Source organism: Oxyura jamaicensis, chromosome 3 (genome assembly GCF_011077185.1).
Source record: "Oxyura jamaicensis isolate SHBP4307 breed ruddy duck chromosome 3, BPBGC_Ojam_1.0, whole genome shotgun sequence".
Taxonomy (NCBI): domain Eukaryota; kingdom Metazoa; phylum Chordata; class Aves; order Anseriformes; family Anatidae; genus Oxyura; species Oxyura jamaicensis.
In genome coordinates this window covers 5,601,761-5,626,265 of record NC_048895.1, presented here as the reverse complement: position 1 = coordinate 5,626,265, position 24,505 = coordinate 5,601,761, and the positions used below count along the sequence as shown (strand labels likewise).

Below are 24,505 nucleotides of genomic sequence, written 5' to 3'. Positions count from 1 at the left end.
GACTTGTTCCAAAAAAAAAACAAAAACAAAACATGCTGCAACCTATTCTTTCTCCAAACAATCTTCCTAGGGTCAGCTGCAGTGCTTGCAGGATGCAAAACCTTGACTGGCTTTCTGTGATGCTAAGAGTTTCATCTGGTGTGAATTTGGAATTTGCCTGCACACCCGCAACGCTGACTTGTGTGCGTGGGCACAACCTGTAAGCGGAGGTTCCACCAGCACAGGATTCTGACCAAGGAGCAGGGACAACAGGTGCTAGCAGCAATGTCAGCAGCTAGACAGCATGTGCCACGCTCAGCTTTTGGTGTTTCTCCAAACACTGATACTCCTTCTTCACAAAAGGCAAAACCACCCAGTGATTCCCAGGTTACACTGCAACACCAAAGATCTTTCCCTGTATCATGTCATGAGAAAGGGGGGTTTCATGCTGTAATCAAAAGGTACCGACGCACATTCACCTGGGACAGTTCAGGCAACTTCTTGTTCCACTCCCCTTGCACGTCCCTTGCTCAGGACCCTACCTACTACTGCGTGGCATCTTCAAATCTTACTCAGCCAAAACAACCCTGTATGCTTTGCCACAGAATCAGCCTGCTGAGCCAGGTAGCTCACCAACAGCACAAATACTGAATACACTGCAAGGGTGGAAGTTTGTAGACTGAAGCTGGAGGATGGCAATAGCTCTTTTCAGGAAGAGCTGCGGATGGCACTGTGAAACTGCACCTGCTGCGCTTTGACCAGTTTGAGCTGTGATGCTGAGTAGGACCACCGAGACTTGCATATTCCTAAACGCTGGGTTTTGTAAAGCTTGGACATTTCTTATTAAAGGTGGCAACTCAATACCCAATGCACCTATAATCACTGTTCAGCAGGCTACTGCTCCTCAGCCAGTGCTTCTCCTAAGGGCATTTTTGTCGTTGATTCTGTAATTACCACAGAATTACAGTCTCCTACTGACCTAGTATATATATATTTTTTCCTTTTCAGGGGATTTGAAAGTACTCAACAATGTAAAAATACGTGTCTCTTCTGATGATCTGAGATCCAGGCTTTTATTTGTCAGTTAGATCCAATTAAGAAAAACATACCTCAGTTTCCAAACACATACCTACAAATACCTGTCTACAAAGAGGATAGCCAACAAAATGTAGCCAATACCTGTCTACAAAGAGGACAGCCAACACAAGTCCTCAGGCATAAATACAGACTATTTTAATGATTTATTATTTACTACCAGTAACATAACTAGTGGGCTACAAGACACAGAGATACAGAGGGGTGAGGAAAGCCTTGCTGTAAGCATTAGTCACCCCAGGCACAACTTCAGACAACTATATTTGGGTTCCAAATTCCTGCCTGCCAGAAAGGATTAAAATACGCTGCCCCTTTCCTCATCCTGGTCTGAGCCATCCACATCTCTTCGGAACCACCCACACACCTTATGCGCTAATCTCTTTTTTGAGACCAGTGAACAAATCACAAACTTTCTGTAACACATTAGAGCATTTCTCATCTCAGGCTTTGCAGAATATTGGTATTCTATTTTGTGATTAAGACTCCACTAATTTCAAGCACTGTTGATTTATGATTTGTCTGGTTACCCGTCTGCTTTTGTAACACCTGTATCCATTCTATTTTATATTCGGCAGCACAACAACTACTTCAGATTATTTGCACAGATAGGACTCAACAGCTGGTTGTTTTATTTTGTGTAAACAGTCAAGCTCACTGGTGTTTTATCATGAACCTCTACATTAACTGGAAACCAGTCTTCAGAGTCAGAGGTGACTAAAATAAAGCTCTTCAAATGCTATTTAAAGCACCTTTAACTAAAATGAAAACAGACAAACAAACAACAACAACAACAAAAGCTCACAGCCAGCCCACAACACCCAAAAGGAAAAACAAAACGAAACAAAACAACACCTTCCCGAGGCTTAAAAAACAGTGGATGCCAATCCACAAATCATACGCCAAACTCAAAAACCTCATTGGCATTTTTTAAAATATCATTTTCCTATTTATTTAAACATTCCTCTCCTTTCAGATCTGGTAGACAACAAATGCTTCAGGAAAGCTGATCATACAAGGCTTGGTCCTGCAACACTCTACACGTGCCAGGTCCAATCCATAAATAAATAAACCCAAGTTTTGCAAATGCGCTTGACTCAAAGTCCATAAATCATCCCATTGCATCATGCCCAACTGCTTGCTGAATCAGAGACAGAGTGCTCAGCAATGCAGAGAATCAAGCCCTTGTTAAGGTTTCTAAATCTGAAATAGAGTTAATTTTAGGCCCTCTGGGAAGCCTGTCTATTCTTCTACAGCAGAATAAAGGCAGTCTTCCAAGCAATGAGAATTCTTCCTCCTCTTCCACTAAATGCAGTGCATACATGTTGTCCCACAAGGGCTCCTGGCAAGCATACACATGGAATTTGCTCAAGAGAAGGGCTACCAGATGCTGACATTTGTATTGTCACAGACAAGTCCATGCTGTGACACTATGCACCAGCAGCAGCCAGGCTGCCCTATGCTCAGGTCTTCACATAAGGTACATGAGGGACTGTCCCAGCCCTGAAGCTATGAACTAGGAAGATGTGAGACTACGAAGTGATGACTTGGCATCCTCTTAGCCATAACTGTGAATTTTATTCTGTGTTTTAGGGTTATCCGCAGGTTCTGAGAGGTGCAGTAAAACATCACATGAAACTCCCGGCCAACAACACCCCCATCTTTCTAAGGAATGAGAAGTATTCTTTTTTTTATAAGAAATGTGGAGAGAAAATCTTTAGAATGATCTTCATGAGGTATGAATCCAAAAATATAGAAAAGCCCAAGCTGTTAATGTTCTTGGGAGACTTTCATGAATACTCTGAAATATTCAGTATGATTTTGCTGTGGAAGATTCCCTTATATTCATATCTTGCATGCTGCTGGAGTCCTGTGCTCTTCAGGGTTTTACAGGAATGACATTTGTCCCACAGTGTGATGGGGTAGAAAAGCAAGAAAATAAAGCTAAGAATTTTATTTGTTCAAATAAACAGAACACAAAAGAAAAGAACTGAAGTTGAAGTTCTGGTTTTCTTCTAATCCATTACCTTTAGGAGATTCAGAGATTCATTCTTTTCAAGCACTAAGCTTCGAAAATATTTTTTCCAAGATGATCAACACAGTTTTCTTTGTTGCATGAAGCTTGTTTCTCTTTTGTCCCAAGCAAAGAAAGGATCTACTTTATACTATGAATAAATTTTCACAATGGTATCCCAGCAACAAGTATCCAGCAATGTCTATGTAAAACTGACTCTATTAAAATAAACAGCAGAAAAAGGTTGCAGGTTTTTTTTGAGGATTCCAGTGATGTTTGGATTTTTTTTTTGCATTGGGAAATAAAATCAACTGATTTAAAAAGCAATGCTTCACTGTTTGTTTGTTTGTTTGTTTTTGGCATATCTTAATAAAAAATTGTTTGCTACCAATTAAATGAAAATCCATCTTTAAAATAAATCTTTTCATGTTTCTAACCTCACAACATTTTTAACTAGTCAGACACCTATGCTAATACTTAAAGAACCTTCCTTTGGCTAAGATTCTTATAATCTTTTATATTACATGGCAAAAAAGCTCCGAAACCTGTGAAGGAAGGTCTTAGTGGAAAGTAGTATCAGAGTTTTGGCTTGTGAAGATTTTGCACCACAGCTCTTCTGGAGCGCTAGGAATCAGCTTTATTAAGAAGCCTTTGAGGAAACAAAGGTTGAATGAACATCACAGCACAGAGCTTTCTACAACAGTGAGGGATTAGGTGATGCAGGCTCTCCTCTGCTACAGACTGGTTCTGCTCCATCTCTTGGACCTCGTTAAGTAGGAATTATCCTGCAAGAAGCTTCTTTGGAGGAGAATCTCCACCTAAGAGGAACTGTCTTCACTACAGTGTTGACTAAAATCACCCACTTGATTTCACTCTGCTTGAAAGGGCTTTCTTGAGGCTGAATTACCAACCTGCAAATGCATCTGGTTGAGGAGGGCCCCTGGATGAGCAGCATACAATGGCCTCATCACCACAGCATTATTAACAGCTTTGACACACTACTAATTCAACATTTTTTTCATGCACCTTTTAGACAGGCTACAATGAGTTTAAACGGTCTCTTTTGTGAGAAGGAAACAGATTACAGCATTAGCTTCATGTCAAACCAATACTGCTCTGAAACTGCACCTGGAAAACTGTGTACTAGTTACGAACTCTGAAAATATTCTCATAGGACTTCTCCAGGGCAGATCACACGACCCCCTGCCCTTTCCTTTAATCTATTTGCACTTCTTCAAGGCATTCCTACTCCCTATACAATTTGAAATCAAAGAAACTCCAGTTTGCAGTAACCTCTATGTGGGAAACATAGACCTGCTGCTGAGGCCCCATCTAGGAGCAAATCCAACACAAAATGATCAGCCTTGGACAAATCATACTCAACTCAACAGAGAGTAAATACCACTGAATACAAGCAACACTTCGTCAGGGCAGGAATAAATTCAGATGCTTACCCTGGAAGATGGAAGATTACAAGCTTCTAACGCGGTCTCTACCCGTTTTCTGTCAGCAGAAAACAAGCGGTATATACTGCAAAATGAAAACAAACCGGAGTGAATTGGCTTAAAGACATGCCTTGTTGGCCCATGTGGCTTAAAGACTGGATATTCCTTCCCAGTTTCTCATGTCTTTAGCTATTTATTTCCATTTGCTGGATGCTACACAACACAAGTGAGATTAATGGTGTCCACGATGAGTTTAATTCTACATCACACAAGGCCCTGTTATAGCAGATAGTTACTTGAGAAAGTCACCACTGCTCTCTTCACCACATTACCTCAGTGATATACAATTTGAGTGTATTTATCCTCACAATATGTTTCAGAGCTAAAAAAACTAATGTTTGTATTGGTGGTGGTGTTTTTTTCTTTGTTTTTTAAATTATACACAAGTGGAACAAGAGCAGAGAGGCTGAAGGTAACAAAGATAATCTAGGGCCAAAGGGTATTTAAACAGAGACATCCTAAGAATCGTTCGGTACTCTTTCCTTGGGGTATACCACAGATCACAAAGTGATTATTCTAGACACAGGGATCACATGTTTATCCCAAATGATTATTCATACTCAAAGGTCAAAAGAGACTACACGGTAAGAAAGCGGAACACTTACTTCTTCAGAGGAATGCGCCCTTCTGGTGTCACCTGCAGCTTAAGTTTTGTGTAACTGTGGAGAGAAAAGCATCTTATTTTATTTTTAGCATCTTCAAGTGTCTCTCCACCAACTTTATAGCCCAACACTATTGCTTTTATCATGTGATAAGTTCCACCGAAGTCTTATGCCCAAAATGAAAATCCATTGGGATACCATTAATAAGTACCTTTTCCATCAACAGTAAGGCACTTGTACTGTCAAATAACGTCTGTCTTGAAACAGGACATTGCAAATACCATTAACACAATTTTATCACCCTTCCAAACTCCTCACCCAAGCTGCCAGCCACTCTATCCTTTTGATGAAGGAGTCTTCTTCCTTTCAGCTAGGTCCAGCGCAAGCATAAACAAGATTTCAGCTTTACCACCTTCAAATCCACACACTGTTAGGAAATCCTCACTGGGATGAATGGCAGTTTTGCTTTCTCGTTTTATCTTGCTATTATTCCCAGCTATTTTTCTGCCTTTCCATAGCATCAACAAAAGCATGTTCTTTGCTGGTAGCTGAATATAGGCATGCAGGGTGCACCATATAAGCAAGATACTCAGGTTGAAGTTATGGATAAGCATGTGTCAAGGACACACTGTCTCCCTCTAGCTTGCTAATATTTATTTACCTGTTTGCCTGTCCCCGCTGTCCTTTCAGCGAGGCACACAAGCTATACAACTTGACTGGAAAGGTGGCCATAGTTCTCTTCTAGAGGCTGAAATTGTGCCTGGATGTTGCACACAAATATCCCTGCCTCCCTAAGACATCCCCACTACACAGCTGTTAGGGTTTCTCTGTTTGACCCTAAACATTGACACTCCTCAGCTGAAAGGAAGTCTAATAGCTGGCAACTGAAATGTCTCTGCACCAGCAAGAGTATATTTAGCAGCCCTGGGTGAGCCCCTGACACTTCTAATCTGAAACAATATAAAAATTACATGCTGAAACCATCTACAGGCAGGCAATTATACAGCTTTTGAACTGAGTATTTAAAGCGTCTCAGTATCTCAGGACCTGTGACTTCTCTCACATGCTCATTAAGGCAGCAGGATGAGGATGTATCTTTCTTTGTTCAAATCTTTCCACTAGCTGATTCAACGCCTATTGAAAGAGGAGTCGTGCAGTAGCTATGAGCAGCTAATGGGAAGCAGTTGGGCCTACAGTGATCATCTGATGCTTCTCCTGGTATGTGAGGACTACTGGTAACCAGCACAATGCTCACCAGCAGCAGCCAGAGCATTGGGTTTATGTAACAAAGTTTTGGTAATGGGGGGCCTTTGGTAAGGCTGGCTTCTGTGAGAAGAATCCAGAAGGATTCTTCTGTCCCAGGTTAGATAAGAGGCCTGCTGCTGGCCCGAGCCAAGCCTATAAGTGATGTTGTAAGACACCAGGATCAGTGCAGAAGGAGGGCAGGAGGTGCTCCAGGCATGCAGCACAAGTTCCCCTGCGGCCCGTGGAGAGGCCCCTGGTGGAGCAGGCTGTCCCCCTGCAGCCCATGGGTCCCACATGGAGCAGATCTCCACACTGCAGCCCGTGGAGGAGCCCCCGGTGGAGCAGGTGGATGTGGCCTGGAGGAGGCTGCGGCCCATGGAGAGCCCCCGCAGGAGCAGGACCTGGGCCGGAGCTGCAGCCCGTGGAGAGGAGCCCACGCAGGAGCAGGGGGTCTGGGGGGAGCTGCTGCTTGTGGGGGACCCGTGCTGGAGCAGTTTGCTCCTGGGGGATGGATGGACCCCGTAGTACAGAGCCATGTGGGAGCAGTGCTTGAAGAGCTGCTGCCAGTGGAAAGCCCACACAGGACCAGTTTGGGAAGGATGGCAGCCCGTCACGATAACTGTTGAGGAATCACCCTGTCATTATCTCAACCCTTGAGCCCTTTGCATCATATTTTCTCCCCCTTTACCTTTGAGGAGGGGGAATGAGAGAGCAGTTGTGGTGGAGCTCAGCTGCCCAGCTTGGTAAAACCACCACACCAGCAAAGCACACATTTTGAGTGCTTTGTCTCTTCTACTAGAATATAATTAAAACTATAAATGAGTTTTGCAGAAACACAATCTGGAGAAAAATGTGGCTACAATGAAGTATTCCAGAGCATTTATTTATTTATTTTTCCACTTTACCCAGTGGCCTACCAAAGGAAAAAGAAACAGCATGGTTCTTATAAACTTTGCTTTTCTTCCCAAGTGAAAATTCCACTAGCAACCACTTCAAAAACAAAATGCATATTAACATCGCTAACAAGTGTAGGAACACTTCCATAAATCCTTGTGTCCTCATACACATCTTCTTGAAACTGAAATATTCGGTGCTACTGTATCACCAAACAAGAATACTACCCACACAAGTCTCCCAGCAATGAGCTAGATTTATAAATAAATAAATAGAACAGTCCCAATGATGAGTTAAAAGAGTTTCTTTCTTCTGCTTTTGAAACTTTTGAGCACATTCTGGTCAAATTTAATGTTTTCCTCTGTATTCAAGAAAGCTAGAAGTAAAATAAAATGAAGAAGTAAGTTTGCTTTAACTGAAGTTTAGAATCCTATAGACATGTGTCAGAAGAACAGTTAAACCCCGCCACTATTAGCCACCTTCTTCCCCCAAAATTCTTTGGCATACATGCAACACTATTTCTTTCCCTGCAGCTATAATGCATCAATTTGAGAAAATTGAATGTTATTCCTATTAAGAGGCCTGCTAAGAGATACTCCCATTGCTAGCAGCTAAACAGACTCATTTCAGTAGCGCAGTGCTGACTCCAGTGGTGACAGACTTTGGATGCAATACTGGACCAAAGTTTCCACAACAAAGCCATCCTGTGCTTCCTATTGCACTGCTCAGTACTTCAGTACTAATGTACTGAAAGAAGTTTAGTTGTAACCTAACACAAAATTATACTGCAGGATTAAAACAGAGGAATGTGCGCTTCACAGCCAAAATGGTGGTTTTTATTAACCACATCCTTCCAAATTAACCTGTTTTTCTCATATGACTAAAGCACAGGGAAGCTGCTCAATCTGTTTGAGCACTTCCTTGCACTTCCAACACTTCAAGGGAGTGAATGCCACAAAGAAAAACGCCTAATTCTGCTCTAATGCAGTTTGTTTTTCTGTTTCAACAAAAGGGTACTGATAGGATTGCAACCAATCCTTTGCTCAGTACAGTAATTATAACAGGGAAATAGTTTTAATCTTCAAAGTCAAATATTTCTGAAGTGACTCTGATTTGGCATATGAGCTAAGGACCGTGGAAAACCAACAGTTCCCAAGTGATTTATTAATTAGTGGAAAAAAAGACACAAGAATAACATGCTTGCCTGCTACTGAATTGACGCAAGTGTCCAGTGACTTAATTTAATTAATATTGCTTGAATAATTATAGAGAAATCTCTCCAAATAAGACTGTCTTGACTACACTGTGTGACAACATACTCCTCCATTGAATGTCACAGGAAAGCGCATATTAGGCACAGCCTCAAACGTCCCTGTTACACACCTGTCAAAGTCCACTGGTCACCCAGGAGTTTGAGTGGTAAGGAAATAAGAATATCAAATCAGCCCTGTAACTCATCTACAGTCTGTGGAGCTGAAGGAAATAATGTATGCTCTCTCTCACACAGAGCTGTATTGATAAAGTAAAATCTAACGTAGCCTCAGCAGCCTGGGAACAAATTTAGAAGTCCAATGCAAGCCTTGCCTCACTAACTGTTAACGTGCACTGTTCCTGATGGAGAGAGGGGAAGAGGGCATCCCAGTCCTTCCAAGGTCTGTGGACACCTACAAAAACCTGAAGAATGAACCGGTTTCCCTGACTTAGTCAAATTCATTTCTCCACTGACCCATACAGGAACTTGGAAGACGTTCCAGAAGGTACCTGCAACTGCTCAGGCCAGCACAGTGTGTCAACTGTGGAACCGAAAGGAAATGTTAAATGTTTCCATCCATCTGGGATTTGGCTTGCCTAATGTGTTACTGCTGTCCCATCAGAGCATTATCAGATACAAAACTATAGTTTCTGCAATGCTAATTCTCTCCAAAGGAAAAAAAAAAAAAAAAAAGCCAAGAATTTCAGTTGACTTCATCCCCATAACAGCAAGAACTACGAGAGGGAAACACACACACGCTCCTCCCAAAACAGACACTTACAAATATGTGCCCAGAATAAAGTCAAGAACCTTTTGACTAAAATGGGTGCATCTGGTGAAATTAGGCATGCACAATCTTAGAAAGCCCAAAATGCAGGTGGGTTAGCTTGCTTCTTGGATGGAGACAACTTTTAGGAACCTAAGCCCCTACTTGGTATTTAGCTGGACTGAGCCTCTGTCTGGGAGCAGGAATTAGAGGTTGTTTGGGGGAAACAAAAAGCTGAACTTAACCAGTCAACTTGTAAGCTAGGGATGGTATGCCTTCTTTTTTAGAACCCCAAAAGTCCAGCAAATACCCCAGTTAACTGCCATCATTATCTGGTAGGCTTTCTCATGCTGCTTTCAAACCTATCATTTAAGCAAAGCTATCTCAGCATGTGTATTTATCATCCATTTGAGACTTGCCAACCTCAGGTTTAGTTCTCTTTCCTTTCTGAAGTGTGTTTTTACACCCCAGATGTACTCATGAACAGATTCTGTGCTTTGCTGAAACCAAATCAGAAGTTGCACACCATGCAAACCAATCTAAAAGCACGCTGAAATTGGAGAGATTAGAAAGAAAAATAAACCAGAAGCAAAATAGGCTTTGATTTTAAATGGAGAGCTTCAGACTACAGCTGAAGTTACTCCTCTTGTATACAGAGGGAAGATGGCATTGAGTACTGTGGTGTTTTTTTTTTTTTTTTGTTATGACTTGGTAGTTAGCAAGAAAAACCCTAACAAGATGTTTTTATAATGATGTTTAGATAACAGGCTTTTTAAAGCAATGAGAAGGGACAGCCTATGTTTACAATAGTGACAACTCATCAAAGCAGAGACAATAGATGACAATGTGACTAACAAGAAAAAAGGAAAATGACGCAGATAAAAGAGCAACACCCACAGCATTAAATGCTGTGGCCACTTACGCTTTTTCCAGAAACGCGTCCCTTGACATGTTCTGTGCCAACAAATTTGTTGCCAAACTGAACACTTCATCTGACCATTCCTGTAGAGACAAAAATTGATTAAATGAGGCTTAATTTAGATGTTTACTTACACAATGCAAATATTTTTGAAAAAGACAGTTAGCAGTAAGTGCCTAATTAGTCTGAACTTGATTTTTGCAATTATGGCGTCCCTCCCTGTCTATTGGACCTGATTTTCTCATTCTGCAAAAAATGAAGACTGTTACAAATATTTTTTTAAAGATACTTTATTTGACTGTATTGGAATAAAAAAAAAATCACATGGATAAATTCCTGACATGAATATGCCAGAAGCATATTCAAGCTTCTGGGAGGTGCAGCGTAAATGCCACAGAAAAATACATTTTCTTGCATGTTGGACACTATTCTGGTTGGCACACTGAGGATTTAAAAAAAAAGAGCCCCTGTGCCACCATCCCTGTAAAGCGAAGCCGTAATGAGTTTAGTTCTGTGTGAAGCTAGACAAACCTGACAGTGTGGGACACAGACCATACCATAATACATCTCTCGCTGCAATGCCTCTCCTCATGAGTTATGAGAGTATCTGCATCTCTCCCTCTACAGATCATGAAACCATTCAGACAGCGAATATCACACCTTATCTTTTATAGTAGATACTGAATTCAGAACCGTAAGTACAAACTCCATCTGAGATGTTATCAGCCAACACGAGAAACACACTTAAGAACAAACCAGTAGAAATGTATAGGAATAAATTTAAGTTGTTCCGATCCAGTGGGAAGAAGGTATAAATCCAGTCAGAAAAACTCCTCTTCCCCCTATAATACATACCAGTACTTCGTGCTGAGGTCTTATTCCTCACAAAGATACTTTCCTCTCTGGCCATAGGGAAGAACTGTCCTCACTGCTCATAGGATGCCTCCCCTCACCTGCAAGCACTGCTCTTCCCACAGCACTCTTATTTTTCCTCTTTTCCCCCATTTTTCTCTCATTCCTAAGCACGTTCCTGAAGTCCTTCCATGAGATCCCAGTCCTTTCCTGGGTTCCCAGCAAGGCTGATCCACGGCTGACCTTAAGTTCAGACTCTCTCAGCTTGTGCTGTCACTCTCTTCCCTTGCAGGTCTCTTCTCCAGCCTTTCCTTGACAACCTCATCGCATTTTTCCTTACTAACTTAGTGCTTATTTACCCTCTGTAATTGCAATCCCTTTTAATCACAAATGTGGTTTTGGACTGGCTTTGTTTCGCTCTTTAAAGAGAAGGAACAAAAATAAACAATGCCTTTGAAAACAATGTGATTTTTTTTTTTACTTGAAGTTTTCTGAGTTGTCTTTGAAACTGAAATTGAGTTTCCTTTCATATCAGTCCAGATCCAAAACATCCATGACCACACACCCTCACAGATACATTTGCTCTTCTCAGCTCTTTTTCTTTTTTGAGAAAACATATGAAAAAGGGAATTTCATTCTGACAAAAATGGACAATGATGAAAAGCATCATTGGCTGCCAACACTGCCTAACACTGCAGCTTACCAGCTTGTTTTACCTAAAAGGCCCCAAGTTTCTGCATGATGAGGCGATCAGTTCGAGACGGGTTAAGAAGTTAGCATTTTTTATATTTTTCTTTAGGGTGTTAAGATTTGTTCCCTGAAGTTACCAGACCTTGTGTCTGAAAGCAATCTCATACAGTCGCTCCCAGGGAGGAAGAGATAATGCTACCTGTAATCCTACCTCCACACGGACATTTGATATCCTGAAACTACAAGATCCATAAATCCACACAATTTACAAACTCGCACCTACGACAACACATCTTCTGACAGAGATTCCTGGCAGAGAAACCTGCTTCCCTCACAGGCAGACGTGTTGTTTGGGAGTTAAACAATTGCTGCTGAGATACTTTTTCCCTGCACCTCTCATGACTGTTTCCACTTCTATTTTTACTTGCTTTTCCCTTCTCAGGCCCTTTTTTTTTTTTTAAAAAAAAAAAAGAAAGAAAAAAACACAACAAAACACAACAAAACACAGGGGTGTGAGAAAGAACAAGAAAAGACGGCTTCTTTAGCAGCATGACTGCTCTTCTGTGACTCCTGGAACAGAAAGAGTATTAAGTGCAGAATCCTTTTTTCTTCTTGGCAACTCATTTTTCCAGGCTCAAAATAGGCTCATCTTGTAAACACTGCTTTGTTTGGGCACTAATAATAGCAGTTAAAACTTCTCCCTGTGACACTAACGGCTGCAAAGATTAATGGCAACATAAAATATTATTCAGAAATTCAACACAGGTTGGCTTTTTACAGATCTTTATAGACTTTGTTTTGATCTCACTGATTCTGCTGTGCTTAAAGCTGAATATTTTATAGAAAATAGATTGACGGCACTTCAGGAATATCTCACCCCCCAGCTCTTCCTTCCCTTTGTCCAAGCACTTGTTCACAGGAATTTAAGGGGAACTCACAGTTATTATGTGCCTTTCACGAGAGTTATTTATATCAACAGTCTTGCCATGTTCCTTTGCTAGCTTTTCCTGTCTCTTCAAGCAATCGCAGTGCCCTTGCCAAATATTCTAAGGGCTACTAACAGGCTAAGCCATTTCACAGGTGCCAAGTCACCAAGTCACAAGCAATATTTGTTCATTGTCTCTTGAATTTGTAGGGTCTTCATTCCAGCCATCACAAAGCTACAGCCAAAAAGCCAAGATCAGAAAACATGCCAAGGATCACGTCATCTTCCCAGTCGCTGGTCTGAACCCTCAGCAGGAGGGGAAACAACAGCCCCGAGCACAGATCCAAAGAAATAAAGGAGATGCTTTTGACTGACTTTGATGGGCTTGCACCAAGCTGTGAGCCAAGATGCGTCTCGCTGCTTTAGCTACCAAATGGTTCCGTTTCCTTGGTTTTGCTGCATGGTATAGAGCTAAGCCTGCCCTCCAACTCCATGCATAATGCACTGTGCAGCTTCCTTTACCAGCAGCAGCGATTCCAGAAGGCAGCACTTGGTGAGAACGCTCCACGGGGTAGAAAGCTGTTATGTGTAAAAAGAAAACAGCCTACTGCGGAAAGGTTATAACAGCCTCTGAATCACTGCAGTAGCGGCAGACTCCTATACAGATGCAACACAAAAGGAAAATATAAATCGGTGTATTCTGAAATAGGACTGTATTGGTGCCAACAAACTGTTTGCAGACTGATCCCTTTCGGTAGCGGAAGAAGCCAGCCTTCCGACACATTCAATTCCAAGCAAGTCACATCCATCACGCTAAGAGCTTCATGAACCTGCTCTCCTTTTAGCTATATCCTGTTCCACTAATTCATATTTATATCGTGCCTGAGAACTTCACTAACAAATCATTTAGCCACTCTACGCTTTGGTAGGCAATGTGCAAGCAGCAGTTCATTTTGAGATCTGTTGCTCAGTGAACTCATTTCTCTCCTCCATTACATGCATCAGGGTACATACCTTAAGGCATTTATCTCAATGGGAGCGATCAGACTTGTTCATAAGAAAAGACAGCACACATTTGTGGAAACACTTCCTTCTAATCAGAACTGACTACACAAAAAGATAATGTTCCTTACATGTTTGTCTTTGGTGGGAAGTTAACAAAGCAAGTTACTGGAATCCTACACTTCTAGCATCGGTATGAATTTAATTTAAAAAATTCAAATGGACATGAATTTATCTTATTTTAACATTTTATTGATTAAGCTCCTAAATATGCATAAGAAGCCAAAAAAATGGATGTGTATGCTGAAAAGAATACTACAAGCAACCTGTGGCCCATCTTTGACTGTATTGTTCTACTTACAGAGGAATTCATAGCTCTTAGCAACAGATTTGATCCAATTTTCATCAAGCCAAAAAGAAATAAAATTCCTTGGGATGTGGATCTCTATGGCCAGAATGCACTAGTGTGACGTGAACAGAGTTGGTATGAGAGACAGAAAAGAAGTGACAGGAAAAAACAGGAAGTGCACTTTTGAAATTACTGGATTTGGCAAAAGAATGATATCATAGAGGAGACACATATGTTCACAGGTCAGACTTCTTCATGTTCAGTATGGAGACAGGGAAAAAGGACATCTGCTCAGCAAAGGTCTGAGAAGAGAATTCTTTCTTTATCCTGCCTTGTTCATAGATGCTCATGAACCCTGTCCCAAGAGAGGCACAGGCACAGCAGACTGAAAATAAGCAAGCAGTGTAGCAGTGCTACTTCTCTTCATTAGATGTGTCTAGCAATGGGCCTTTCAAACCGTTACCTCATGAATTTCAAGCTGCTTTCTTTGAGCAAACCAGCTGGTCAGTGCCCTTCAGCTCATCAGTAATGTACTTTAAATATTAGTTACTTTCTCCTGGAGGAATGCAAATAAAACAACTACGTTGTAATTTTTAGCTCTTTATTTAGTTCACTGAAAGCAAGTTCAATAGCCCACGGCTCATATCCTCATAATTTTCCCACAGCTTGGACAGTGGATGTGATGAACACAGTTTGAGTAGTAAGCCTTCTGCAAAGGAAGAAAATCTCATTACTGAATTATGTTAACTGCCTTACTAAAACCTCTACAGTTTACTTTGCCTCTCTCTTTCAATGGAGGACTGATTGATACATGTCCCACAATTTGAAAAATAAGGCATCATAAACGAAGGGTTAATCAGAAAAATGTTCTGGAACTGAGAAGTGAATGGCGGGGGAGTTTTTCATTGGCAGTTGCTTTCCCTCATGTCAGTGAGAGGTAGGGTCAAAATTTGCATGTGTGACGTTGAAAGCTTCTTGTATTTACACGCCTTCTCAGAGCTCCCTGAAGAGATTATTTTTACCTGATGTGCTTATTTATAATGACCTCTGAATCACTGCATGAGTCCTGGAGATGATGAGGACCAAATTCTATGGTCTGCTCATAGAAAGTCCAAAAACGTGTTAAACATGGAAGAATTTTTAGATGCCTTGAACCGTGATCAAACTCTGTTCCAATAGGGAAAAAATCAGGATATTTAGTGAAATTTCAAAGTAAGCAAAGCTAATGTGCAATGCTTTGAAAATCCCACCCCCAGGCAACAATGCCTGACTGATGAAGTATGAATTTATTTGCCACATTTACAAATAACAAGGAAAACTCAGATTCTTTGTAACAAAGATCTGAGTAACTCAGGATTCAGAGCAGCAAAGCTTCTCTAAAGCATGATTTTATCTACAGTATTTTAAGGTTCCATTATCAAACAGAAAATGGCCCTAAGATACCAATTTCTGAACTGTTTCAGCAACTAGATTACGGTTCAGTGATTGCTGGCTAGACAGGAAAGCAAAAAAGGAGATAGGTTTCTGATTTAGGTGATTTTCCCTCTTCTTTGGTAAGGGCTAACAATTTTTGCAGTTAAAGCTTTAGCATACCTTTTCATTTTCAGCCATATGCTTAGTTTTTTTTCCTTAAGAGTTGTTTCAATTGCCTTCACTTTTGCAGTGCTAGCTTTCTTACGCACGCTTGCAGAATACAGCTCTGTGATCTCAAGTGTGGGGACAGCACTTCCCACAGCAGTTCACAGATCACCACAAACTCAGCTTGCTTCTATGTTTTCATATCAAAGAAACAGATAGAGTTGTGTTCCCACCAGATTTACCAATTGGCTAATGAAAATTAGCAGAAGCAGAAACCTGGCAAACAAAAATAAACCCGCTGAGGTTAAGGCTCCCATCCTAAGCCCTTTTTCACTTGGTCTGCCATTTTCTGACGCCTGTGAGACAACAGAGTAACACTTTACTGTTGTCAAATAGCCACAGTCTATGAAGAAATTATCTTTTTAGGGCAATCTAATGGACTCTAGGATGCAAATGGAACTGTGTTCTGTGCATGGTCAGTTGGAGGCTACCAGAGTCTACCTATCTGAATGGAACTGGAAAGAGGAGCTGCCCTTGAATGCCAGTTTGTGACAGATAAATCAAAGAGCTTGCACCTTATTAAACACAATTGGGTTGTATAGAAGGTGAAAGAAGGAAAAGAATAAACACGTACTAATATCAACTGCAACATGCTTGTTGCACAGAACTGTATTTACTGTGGCTTGTTGGACAGAAATGAAGGTACTGCTTACCTGCATGGAAAAAGTACTTTGCAAAGGTAATGACATTTACATCACAATTCTTTTCAGGGATTATCAGTAAGGCCAAATGCAAGCTTAAAACTAACTGTTGAAGACCAACAGAAAGTGGCATGCGTGTATTATACTAGGTGTCTGTTTGCTGGCATGTATGAGTATGCAAATTAGGCCTGTAGATTCCCCTGCTCTGACACAAGTTAGCCACAAGTCAACAGTTTACACTTGGATATTGTCCATAATTTGCACACACTTAGAACAAGCATAAAAGGGTGGTGATAACTACTGAAAGATATCATTATGCATTCAGAGAGTCACAATATATTTCTTATAGTGGAATAAAAATTTGTGAATATGATTATTTTCACAGAGCTCATTTGGGCTTTACAAAGACAGTAACAAGCAATGTTCTGAAGATGAACATGCATATCTGTAACATAAAATTTACTGAATATATTCCCAGAAAATAATGATTGCACATTTCTTCTTTCATGCTGAACAGCACAGCTCTATAGCAGAACTGAGGTTCATTTCATAGTAATCTCCACTTTTATCTTATGCACCCATATATCAAAGGAATACTTCAAAAACATTAATTTTATGCAACACAGATGAACGCGTATTACCTTTGCTATGTCCTCTTGAAATGCCACCAAGTTCAAGTACGATATATTGACCAGGTCTGGACCATAGACGACGGTTATCATTCGATTTTCCAATCGACCTCCAAGGTTCCCAGTATCCAATAGTTCACGCAGTTTTGGATCCTGCAAGAAACCATATTGTAAAATTGTTAAAGGATTTCTGCAAATACTTCAGTTTTGAAAACTTGTGCTATTTTCAGCATTTTAACATGATCATAACAGATTCTGATCTGGTTAATTCTTCATTAAAAATATTAAAGTTATTAATTCATAATAATTAAAAGAATCACTTCTGTAAACCTTTTAAAGCCTCTGAGGCCCATATTAGGACTGTACATATGAAAAGCTGTCCAGTTAATATCAGCACCATTCTCTTTTTCAGGTCTTCTGTCTCTTAAGCACCTTCTGAATTTACACCTTCTGTCCAAAGATTACCAGCCTCAGCAGAAAGATTCTCTATAATTTCATTTGATTTTAGATAAAGCTCAATAGAGGAGAACTTCGTTTTTCATAACAAAACAAGAAGACTGCCTGGAATTAGGTGCCTTAACGATTAAGAAATGGACAGTGTAAATTTTGCAGATGCCCTCCTCCTTCTTCAGGTCCAAAACCCCATGTGTTATTTAAACTGCGAGATCTCTTCCAATTATTTTTAGTTTTCAGTCTTTTTTTCAGGTGCATATCCAATATAAAAATGACTACATAACATTTCTGTGAGGGACAGATAAATTCACTGAGTTTTATTAGCTAATAAAAACCTGAACTTCAACTTCATTGGTAGGTTAAGCACGCGAGAACTAATTTCAGGTTATTTTGTAGTTTACAAATTTCTAAGAGATTAGACTGCAGCATTTCCAGGCAATGCACTTGGAGTTTTTCAAGCTAAGAAAACTGCTTGGTGCTTGGCCTCAAGATACAGTTTATAAAGGCAAAGGCAGATGAAAAGCAGCCCTGCACGACTGAAGTTAATCCTTTAATACGGCCAGTATAAGTTGAAAGCTCAGGTTTCCTATATTGCAAGATTTTTCAGTCTGGTATAAATATTGAAAAATAACCAGCAAATCGTATCATCATGGGCTTACACTCAATTTTTTCACTAATCCAAAAACAGATTCTGTGTAGAGATCAAATGATTCCAAAACTGTAACAAATATATACTGCAGGTTGCACTTCATTCTCATGAACCTTTTCCCCTCTGCAGTCTGCATTTAAGTTTGCTATTTATGGTACTTCTTAATACTTAGTAACTTCTGAATAACGATTGGAATCTCAACTAACACAAATTAAATTTTGTGGAACCAGATGATAAGATTAAGATGATAAGAGGGATCATTTCTCATGATTCTCACAGGAAATTGTATATCCACAAGGCCTCAGTCTAAACAAGGCAATGGTGTTATGCATACGTTCACCAAGTATTTCACAAGGTTTGGGAGAAGAATGGTATATTAACTGGAAAGAAGCTTCAAGGCTGTCCATCATAAAATGCTGAGTTTCTTTAAATAGAGGGTACGATGGCAAGTGTTGTAGGAAAACGGATAGAATAATCCTATTTGAGGGTTCTGTAAAGAAGAAACACGATTGTGCTCTGAGAAAAAGATTTCACGGGTAAACAAGTTAATGACAGGCTTTCACATAAGAGAAAGCAGAAGAGAGATATAAAAGTAGTAGTTGTGTTCCGGTGATGGGGATTTGAAGACAGATAAAGAAATTGTATTAATTAGCATCTTGGAGAAAAGATGGAGAGATGCCCTGAAGATACTAAGTTAGTGATGGTGTATTACTAGCTGGGTTACTTTAGCTGAATGTTACAAAGCACTCTTTAATTTCTCTGGAAAATGAGAGCTCATCTCCTTCTTAATCTGTTTTTTCAACCCGAAATCAGACTGATAAATACTTCTACTAAAGTGGCTGGCTGGGAAGAGCATCATTCTTTCTGATCTGAAACAGGATTGTCTACCTGTTTTTTTTTATTCTCTTTCACTTATTTGTCATTCCTTTCTTCCTTTCCTTGGCTGAATCTATTGCTCAGTTTCACTGCTGGTGATGATTGCAACAACAAAAGAAGAAAGAAGATAACCTTTTCCCTTCATATTTCTAGTCAACTATAAGACGCATCTATGATGGATCATCCTCTAGTTAGTCTAAGATATGCATTAGTCATGCATCACAGAGTAAAAAAGAAATATATTTGAAATGGGATGATTTATTTTTCACAGCAAAATAATCAAAAAGAAGATATTTGGGACTGGCTCAGTGAGGGTTTTAGAAGTGCACAGTAAGTGGCCAATCAGGCAGTACAAGTATGAAGCTGGTCTTTCAAATCACAGGATTTTCCTCCAGGTTTTAAAGCCAAGAAATCTGACAGAACATTCTTCTTGGGTTGGATTGTTTGGATGAGTATTCTTCTATTCCATTTAAGACTTCTCTACAAAGTTTGAAGCACATGATCCCTTATAACAATGCATTATCTGGCTACCATACAGCACCTATTAATAAAGGGCATCCACTGTGCATCCTGAAGCACCTCAGCATAACGTGCAATATGCTCCATAGATTTAAAATAGATATTATCTATACGTGTGGGTTCACTGAAAGAGAATAACCTTCATACTTACAGAATTCTGGCCCTTTTTAACCCCTGCCATGGGTGTATTTGCCTTTGAAGGGTGCCAGCAGCATTTCCATTTCTCAGTGACAGCTTAGTCCTTAAGTGATGATCTGGGTCACATTATTCAGTCTTTGAGAGCTTTGGATCTAAGCTTTAGCTACCAAAGCACTCTGGCAGCTCTTCACATCCCTCGTGAACAGTTCTGCTCCCTTATTACCTCAGTGAACTACAAATGCTTGTAGTTAACAAGCAAAATCAGAGATGAGCAAAATAGCCTTTATCAACAACTTGGAGACTATCAAAGCTCTATGAACCAAAGCCCTTTTTAAAAATGTCAGCAGATTTTCCTGCTGAGATGAAGATCCTGGGCTGGTAGGAAAGCACATGGAGAAAAAAAAAAAAAAAAAAAAAAAAAGGCAAGACCAAATTTAGCTTCTTTTATATAAATTGGATTATTTTGGTTTTGATAATTCCATTTTGAAGAATGAGACAAAGTCTGCTGCTGTTTTCAGCTGCATCTAATATACTGGCTCATGAGCAGGCAGATTGGTTTTCAGAGTAAGTTTTTGCTTAACTGGGGCCTCATTATGAACATTTTGAGCTCTCTCAGAGACATTCAGAAGAGTGATGCCTATTAAATATTGATTATAGTTACTTTTTAAACACCTGAGCTACTGAAGCCCTATCATCCATGGGATGCTCAATAGCAGCAGACTACAGACAATGCCCACATAAGTCATACAAATTCTGTTTGCCAGAAAACATCAAATCATTGTGCTGCAAAGCATCATCTTTTGCCTCTTTTAACTCAAAAGCTCTCGATGCCAGCTTGCTTCTTCCCTGCAGCTGAAGTCCATCAGAAGTCCAGCTCAAGGACCATGGCTGCCTGAAGACTGGCCCTGAAGCCAGGCCAGGAAGGTCAGTGTGGTTAAAGGGCTGACATTCCCAGGGGGAGATGTCAACTGTTAGCAGGAGAGTACAGAAGAGGTGACAAGGACGGCACTGGCAGCACAAAGGGCTTTAGAATCCATTCCAAACCACATTACCCACCCCAAACTGAGGCAATAGGTGGGCAGAGGACTACCTGCTCCTTTAGCTTAAAAGGAAACAAACAACAACAACAACAAAAACATAAAAAAAAGAACAACCCTCCCTATCTCATTCTGCTGTCTTGACAAACCCATCCAAAGAAAAATTACCTTAAAACAATCCAAAAGAAAAAGAGGAAGAAAAAGAAAGATTAGACAGAAATATGAAAGAAAGGCTTATGGAATTTCTATCAGATTTATGAGCAAAGACTGAATAAAGGTGATTTGTTAGAAACCAGAATCCTGTATACGGACAGATAAAAATAGATTTCAATCAGACTTCCAAAACTTTATCCTGTTTTATTTTCTTTCAGTGGAAATCATAAAAATAATGTAAACTTAAGGACTTTAATGACAATGACACATTAACGACAACCTCTGCAAAGACTGCTTTCAGCTGTGGCTGGTGTTACTAAAATGTAGCTCAACGCTTAAATTCCAATTACTGTGTGCTCTGCACATACAGCAAATGCTGCACAGCTTTTAATAGGATCACCATCTCTTTCAACTTGTTTCAGGAACAGTTGCAACACACCATCTGTCTGAGAAAATATGTGCTGCTTTTTTTTTTTTTTTTTAAGTACATGACCATACATACATGTAAAATGCAGGTTTTACAGATCTTCGCCCTTATAACCTATGTATGAAACATTTCACGAGATTTCCTTTGAGACAAAGAAACACAGGAGAATCGGCAGCCCCGCACAGGGGCTCTGTGGGCACCAGCCTGGGAGCTCTGCTGCGGCAGCTCCCCTTGCAAAGCGCCCAGTATTCGAGGCTCACATAGCAAGGATTCACAGCCACTTCTTGTAGGAAGCAGCTGCGACCCAGCTTCCCTCTGACAACCCACGCACGTTATCCAGCTATCTCCCACCCTCTACAAACCAAAAGGATTTTGGATTCGATTTGTCTGCTGTCACAGAACAGAAAACAGGTGTCTGCATTTAGTGACTCCCAAGTGCTGATCTGAACCCTCCAAGGGGCAGCGGGTCAGCCAAAGCCTCACCTCGGACGCACTGCAACACCTTGTGTTCCTCATGCTTCTCGGAGCGGCAGCAGCATTTCTGGGAGCAGCTGGCTGGTCTCAGAAGGACATGAAGCAGCGACAGAACCTGTCGTGCTAAAAACCTTCCTCTTAATAGTTATGGACGATGCGATGGCCAAACTGGATGGCTATCAGAAGACTCAGCCAGGATTTCTGGGTTGCTGAACAATTGTGCAATTCAAGTGCTGCAGGAATTTTTATATTTTTTCTGGTGTTTGTTTGCATTGTAAAATAGGGTTCTTCAATCTAAATGAGTGATTATAAAAAAATACCGCATGGCATTTCTACCACAGCCTGAGCTGAACAGCAGTAACAGTATTATTTGCTGTCCCATTTCCCACTTAAAAGAACTGTCTTGGTACTACTTTTTTTTTGGTATGGTTGGCACGGATCAAGACTCATTTGTCTACACTGCATATAGACTAAATTACACATACAGTATGTACTGCATCATCTACCCTGCACGCTGTCCTCTGCATGCAAAATGTCATACACTCCTTGCCCACAAACAGCTATTAACCAAAATAATTTTCTTCTGCATCTCATGCATTAAAACATCATCTTTAAGATGTGAATAAATACTTGAGTCCTACTGAAGCTATGAGAGGGATCCCAAAGCCTTCAAAAAATAGATAACACTACCCACCGAACTCTATAAACAGACTCAGTGTAAGTCAGCTATTTGCATGACTTCTGTCAATCTGACTTGTGATTTCCAAACAGTTTCTGGTTCTGGCACTAAAAATATAGCATCATCCTCACTTTGAAGCACTGTATGTAATGAAACAAAAGTTTCTGTCAGTAAATCAGGGCTGTAATATTTGTAAACTATACTACATGTTCTATATTACTATATTTCTTAGACTCTAAAGCTTTTCACAATCCCAAATTGTTTTATTTGTACCCTGATAACTTCAAGAGTGGAAAAGGTTTGAAGCAAGATTTGCAATGACTTTCATGTTAGTTCCAGTAAGATTTCCAAGCATTCAAAACTGAATTTTAATTTTCTAGCTCTTTATGCATCCCAGGGGAGGGGAAGATGGGGGAAAAAGGAGCTTAATTAGATAGATACATATGCAAAGAGTTTTTCAAGAAATATTCAAATTTGTGCTTAAATTAAACAAAGAATCTTGTTAAAATGGGACCTTACATTGTGACTGTCCAAGGCAAAACTCCCACGATTCCTTCAAATAGAACCAAGTCTTATCTTCAGGAATGCCTTATCACAGAGCATTTATCAACAAAAATGTATATACATATATATAGCATATACAGTTTGTACATTTGACCCAGATTCCCAAATACCAGATCTTAACACTTTAAGCACTAGGTGAGCAGTTGTAGTACAGGCGCAGTGCGTAAGAAATAGCAAGTGTCTCTGCCAAGCAGACCACTTACCATTTGGCTAACTAAGGACTTCAGCAGCCTTGCCAGCACGCAAAACACCTCCCCAGGCAGTTACTTCCCCCCCCCCTCTCAGCAAGGACCGAAATACCTACCTGGCAGCCTTTTCTTTCCCTCTTGAGCACACAAAACACAGGTGTGAGGGGTTTAAGGAAACTTCTACCTTTTGGGGGGTACACGCACCAAATCTCTCCATGCAAAGGAATCAGACATCTGTGTTGCCTCTTAGGAAGCTCTGAATTGCCATGATGCAACGGTATGACCCTCAGGAGCAAAATAATCTTGCCAACTACATTAAATTTACCATTATCTATCCCAATACAGATTTCAAAGCTGGTTCAGATACCCTTCCTGTCACACATCCCCTAGCAACAGTATGGGACTGAAAACTTTCAAGCAACAGGATTGACAGACTCATCTTTCAAAGAAAAGTATGTTTTTTCTCTCTCCTTCCTTTGTTAGGACCAAAGTCAAAACTATCGATAGTTTATCTTTCAGCAGTGCCTTTCACTGAGTAGACAGAATGTCCATACGTGGGAATCACACCTACAAAACTCAATGAAAGGATTTTGTCTGTCTTCTTTAATGACAATCATGTGAAATGAATATACTCCAATTACTGCATCAAAGATACTCAAAACAGTGTTCTCTAAACTCTATTTTCTTTTATCACACAGAATTCACAATAAGTTTGATATTTAAATATATTCATTCATGAGATCAAGTCATTTTAACCACATTTGTTATCATTAAACTAGAAATATGTTTAGTCCAGTAAAAATAAACAAGTGTATTGTTTTTTGTTGTTGTTGTTGTTAAAAAAAAAGTCTTCATTCATTTAGCAAATGTGTACCAGATCAATAAATTACCACAATATCCACAATCACTTCTTATATGAAACTATTTTGCATTTCTAGGGCTCCAGGATGTATTCCAAACGTTGCATAGTACCTCCATAGCCAGCTATGCACAGAAATAAAGCCAATGTTTTGTTTAAACATCCAAGCCCTTGCTTCAGATTATCGTTCTTGTGCAAATTATGTCAGTGTGTACAACGGATGTTTCTTTAAAAAATTACTCTAAACAATCTAAACTGGTCTTAAGTTGGCCATCTGTCTAGTTAATAGGTGGAATACTCCTAGACTATCGCCCAGCTCTCCTGGTGTTGTCGTGTTTTCATGACAGAACGTTACACAAACACTTGGCCTGCAGACGTGTTTGGTTCTCCTTTCTTTTCTCAGAGTGTCTCACAGTATGCCAGTTTTAAATTGGGTGCGAGATTCCGCACCCTAACAAAAATCAAATGTGAACACAAACTAGCTTATTACAACTG

General features: G+C 40.1%; 1 protein-coding gene across 12 annotated transcripts in view; it reads right to left on the bottom strand.

The window, feature by feature from the left end:
* Window positions 1-24,505, bottom strand: part of PLCB1 (phospholipase C beta 1) — a 378,680-nt gene that overhangs the window by 144,185 nt on the left and 209,990 nt on the right. For all 12 annotated transcript variants that reach the window (XM_035320058.1, XM_035320059.1, XM_035320060.1 and 9 more), the window contains 4 exons: window positions 17,007-17,147; window positions 10,272-10,351; window positions 5,196-5,249; window positions 4,540-4,615 (listed from right to left, as the gene is read on the bottom strand). In XM_035320058.1, the coding sequence (XP_035175949.1) occupies window positions 4,540-4,615; window positions 5,196-5,249; window positions 10,272-10,351; window positions 17,007-17,147 (351 nt within the window). The remainder of the gene's footprint in view (window positions 1-4,539; window positions 4,616-5,195; window positions 5,250-10,271; window positions 10,352-17,006; window positions 17,148-24,505) is intronic.